Source organism: Nestor notabilis, unplaced genomic scaffold, assembly GCF_000696875.1.
Source record: "Nestor notabilis isolate BGI_N333 unplaced genomic scaffold, ASM69687v1 scaffold24194, whole genome shotgun sequence".
In the NCBI taxonomy this organism is placed as follows: Eukaryota; Metazoa; Chordata; class Aves; order Psittaciformes; family Psittacidae; genus Nestor; species Nestor notabilis.
Window position 1 is genome coordinate 23644 of NW_009924630.1, and position 4201 is coordinate 27844.

A 4201-nucleotide genomic window follows, 5' to 3' on the forward strand; every position below is an offset into this window, starting at 1 on the left:
GGGGGAGGTGCGCCTGCCGGTGAACGAGGAGACTCTCTTCCAGAAAGCCACCAAGATTGGCCGATCCCTCGAGGGCGGCTTCAAGATCTCCTACGAGTGGGCAGTGAGGTTCATGCTGCGGCACCACCTCAGCACGCACACTCGAAGGGCAGTGGCTCACCCGCTCCCCAAAGACGTGGAGGACAACGCCAGTTGCTTCATCGAGTTTGTGCAGCGGCAGATCCACACGCAGGACCTGCCTCTCTCCCTGATCGCCGCCATCGACGAGATCTCTCTGTTCCTCGACGTGGAGGTGCTGAGCAGCGATGACCGGAAGGAGAATGCTCTGCAGACGGTGGGAACCGGGGAGCCCTGGTGCGACGTGGTCCTCACGATCCTCGCCGACGGGAGCGTTCTCCCGACGCTGGTCTTCTACAGGGGTCACGTGCAGCAACCCGCCAACGTGCCGGAGTCGATCGTGTTGGAAGCAAAGGAGAACGGATACAGCGATGATGAAGTCATGGAGTTGTGGTCGTCCAGAGTGTGGCAGAAGCACACGGAGTGCCAGAACAGCAAGGGCATGCTGGTGCTGGACTGTCACCGAACACACCTCTCCGAGGAAGTACTTTCCTTGCTGAGCGCTTCCAGCACGCTGCCGGCTGTTGTCCCCGCCGGCTGCAGCTCCAAAATCCAACCTCTGGATGTTTGTATAAAAAGAACTGTGAAAAATTTCTTGCATAAAAAGTGGAAAGAGCAAGCCAAGGAGATGGCGGACTCCACGTGCGACTCGGACATTCTTCTGCAGCTGGTTTTGTGCTGGCTGGCAGAGGTGCTGGAGGTCATCAGTGACTCTCCTGAACTGGTGCAGCAGTCCTTCCTGGTGGCCAGCGTGCTGCCGGGGCCGGACGGCACGGCCAACTCCCCCACCCGCAACGCTGACATGCAGGAGGAGCTCATCACCGCGCTGGAGGAGCAGCTGAAGCTGAGCGACGAGCCCCAGCCCCAGGCCCAAGCCCAGGCCGAGGAACCTGCAGACCCGGACATCCTCCACCAGCTCTTCGAAGGGGAGAGCGAGACTGAGTCCTTCTATGGCTTCGAAGATGCTGACTTGGATCTGATGGAGATGTGAGCACTGTTCTGCCCGGCGCGATCCAGAAAGGGGTATTTTTTAAATAAATGTTGGATGAGACCATTACACTTCCCTGTGGATTTGTGGGTTTAGGAAATTCGTAGGCGATCACTCAGATAAATAGCCATTTATGCTGTTCATTTATAAGTTTTGTGCTTTTTTAAAAGGAAAATCACTGTGTTGGTATTTTCTGAAAATATATTGTGGGTGAATATTTTTGCGTTTTCTTTACCTCACTGTATCATAGTTTCTGTTTTTATTGTGCAGAAATGTTTTGAATTATACATTGTCAATGTGACCATTTCTAAAGAAAGGAGGAAAAACAAATATGTAGCTAATGAACCAGTATATAAATCTTTTGGGTTGTCTTAACACAGATATTCTTTTCTTTTTAACACTTGACCCAGAGGTTGAGGTTTCTGTGGAAAAATTAGACCTTGAGTTACTGCTCTACTGTGTGAACCTGCTCTAATTGGCCATTGAGATTTGGGTTTGGTTTGGGTTTTCTGTTTCCTTTTTCTTTTTTCCTTCAAGAAATTCTTTTGCTTGTGAATTTGGACGTGGGGTTGAAACACAAGAGAAAGCGTTGGCCTGGCCACGACAGGGCCGCGGGGCTGGTGCTGCCCCCGAGGGCGCGCTCTGCGGTGACTCCAGGCGGTGCAGTGGTTCCCCCCTGCCTTGCTCCAAAGAATCACTGACAGAGGGTACATGGTGGAAGAGGAAAGTCAAGTCTGTCTTGACCTTCCTGTGCAGTAGGTGGGAGTTAAAACCATACGGACCATTAAAGGTTGACCTTTAACTACTTGTAGTCGATAAACCTGCTTTAACCGGTGGCATCAGACACTACGTTCCTTAGAATTAGAAATCCCATTTGATGAAACAAACTGTGACATGCACAAAAAGAAGACGTTTGTTTTTATTTTTCACTGCCAGCTTAAATTTTTCTACAATTTGCATGTTTGAGGGTTTTTTAATTGTATGTATTATGGTATAAACGGAAAGCATTTTGACATACAGAATTCAGAAGCACCTGCACCTTTCTGTTTCCATAGAGGTTTTGTGAACCTTCCCCATGACCCAAGGAAAGCAGGAGGCAGCATGTGCAGACCTGTAAATGGTTCATCTTTAAAATGTACATAAGTGGAACATTTAATAAAACCAGGGAAATGGATTTATAAACATGTGTTTTTATTATGAAGAACTATTTAACTCTTGTGCTATCGTAATGCTTAATATAAAAGTGCATCGCGGATCCTCGGCGCGAGCCGGGCCCCTCCGTGCTCCGCACGAGAGGCGGCGCGGGGTCGCTGAGCATGTCCTGAGGAAAGCCAGCGGTGGGTGGTTGGTCATTCAGTGTGTTTACATGTCATTAACACTCGAGGCAGAGCTCTGTCCCATTTCACTTCGCAGCCCCTGCCTGCCCTGGCCTCTGCGGTGGGGGCGATGGAACAACCTGCTCTCCCCAATGAGGTTTGGTTTTTAAATAAAAGTCTGAAAAATCATGAATAAAATCCTCTCCTGAGTAAGTATTTGTGTTGTTTCTCTCGGGTGGTAGGGGTTGAAGCAGGGATGTTGGCGTTAGTCTCCCTTGTTAGAGAACACGCTGAAGGACCTGACATCAACTGCCCCGTTTGTGCTGTCACCCACAGGGGGCGCTGGCCTGGGGCTGCGTGGGGACAGCCAAACCCACCTGCAGCAGGGGGCACAGCACGGGCCCTTCTCCTCTCCTGGGGGTACATCTTAACCCTGACTTGTGTATTTAAACCAAGATCCAGCCAGCAAGTACCAGCCAAGCCCAGCGCTAATCCCAGTCCCACAGGGAAACGCTTCAGCGATCCAAACCTGCCCCTCGCAAACGTTCCTGAAGCAGATCCGTGGGGAAAGCGGCCCATACACGCGCTGGCACTGGGCCTGCCGGATCGGATATGGGCAGAGGATGGTGCTGGAACCCATCAGGAAACAACAAAAGCCTTTTGCTCTTTTTTCTGCCCTTCTCCAGCAGAAACAAGGACTCGTGGCCGCCACGAACCTTCACCTCGCGGTACCAGGAGACTTTCTGAGGTCAGTATTTTGGGAGCATCCCACAAACTGGATCCCGACCGTAGCACAGACACAAAACCTCGTCTTAACAGGTTTATTTCATTTCCAAAACAAGCCAGATCGGAGCTTTGAAAGGAGCAACAGATTTACAGCACATACAAAGGGTGGTAACGTGGACACGGCGGCCTGGGCAGCTCCCCGGGATCACTCGATGCCACTGCAAGAAGAGGTCTGGTAAGGGCAGGGTGGCACCAGCTGCACTAACACCATCAGCACTTCTGCTTCTAGGGTGCTGCCAGTCCGTGACACGGGTTTTGGGGAAGCACAAAGGCAGCAAAGCCTTGGTGCACCCACAAACCCACCCCATCCCAAGGGACTCAGCTGGAGCAGAGGCATTACATGCCCTTATCCCATCTATTTTGGGCCAACTTGAGACCGGCGCTCGCGGGCGTGTTACCTGACGAGGTGAGCTATGTCCCAGTTGGCTTCCAGGGTCAGGGGTCCTTCCACCTCCACACCTTTCTCCGTTGCAATAGCTATTTCATACTAAGGAGAGAAAACAGCAGCAGCTCTCAATAAAGCCTGAATTCCATGCCCAGATCCCAGCCAGGCTCTGGGAAACCTCTGACCAGGAAAGAGTCATTAAACAAGTTGCTATTAACAGGGCTTTGCATTCAGTAACGTTCTACTTGTTCCTGGGTGAGCACACGGGGGGGAGTCAATAGTAGAAGCAGACAGAAACGCTTCCAACGCTAAAAGATTGCAACCTCTGGGTGCTACAACTGCAGCCACGGGAGGAGAGTCGCCAGGTTTGAGTGGATGCCAGGGCTGAGCATCCCTCAAAGAGCTCTCGGGAGCCTGGACCTCACGGTACCCACTGCTGCCAGCTCGGGGTCGCTGCAGGGCCGAGGCCACGCACTCACCCTGTTGAAGGATCGAGCGTCTCTGTAGTACAGGATCTTCATGCAACGCTCGATCAGGTCACGGGCCTCCTGCTGCGTCAGGCTGGATTTCTTCTCCAGGACCTCTCTCATCAGCGGCTGCGGGGAGAAG

At 52.0% G+C, this 4201-nt stretch overlaps 1 protein-coding gene across 1 annotated transcript in view; it reads left to right on the forward strand.

Annotated features, from left to right (window-relative positions):
- POGZ (pogo transposable element with ZNF domain) overlaps positions 1 to 1108 on the forward strand; it is an 18138-nt gene extending 17030 nt beyond the window's left edge. Inside the window, exon 18 of the mRNA XM_010012695.1 lies at positions 1 to 1108. Coding sequence (XP_010010997.1) covers positions 1 to 1108 — 1108 coding nt within the window.
- The last annotated feature ends 3093 nt before the right edge of the window (positions 1109 to 4201 follow it).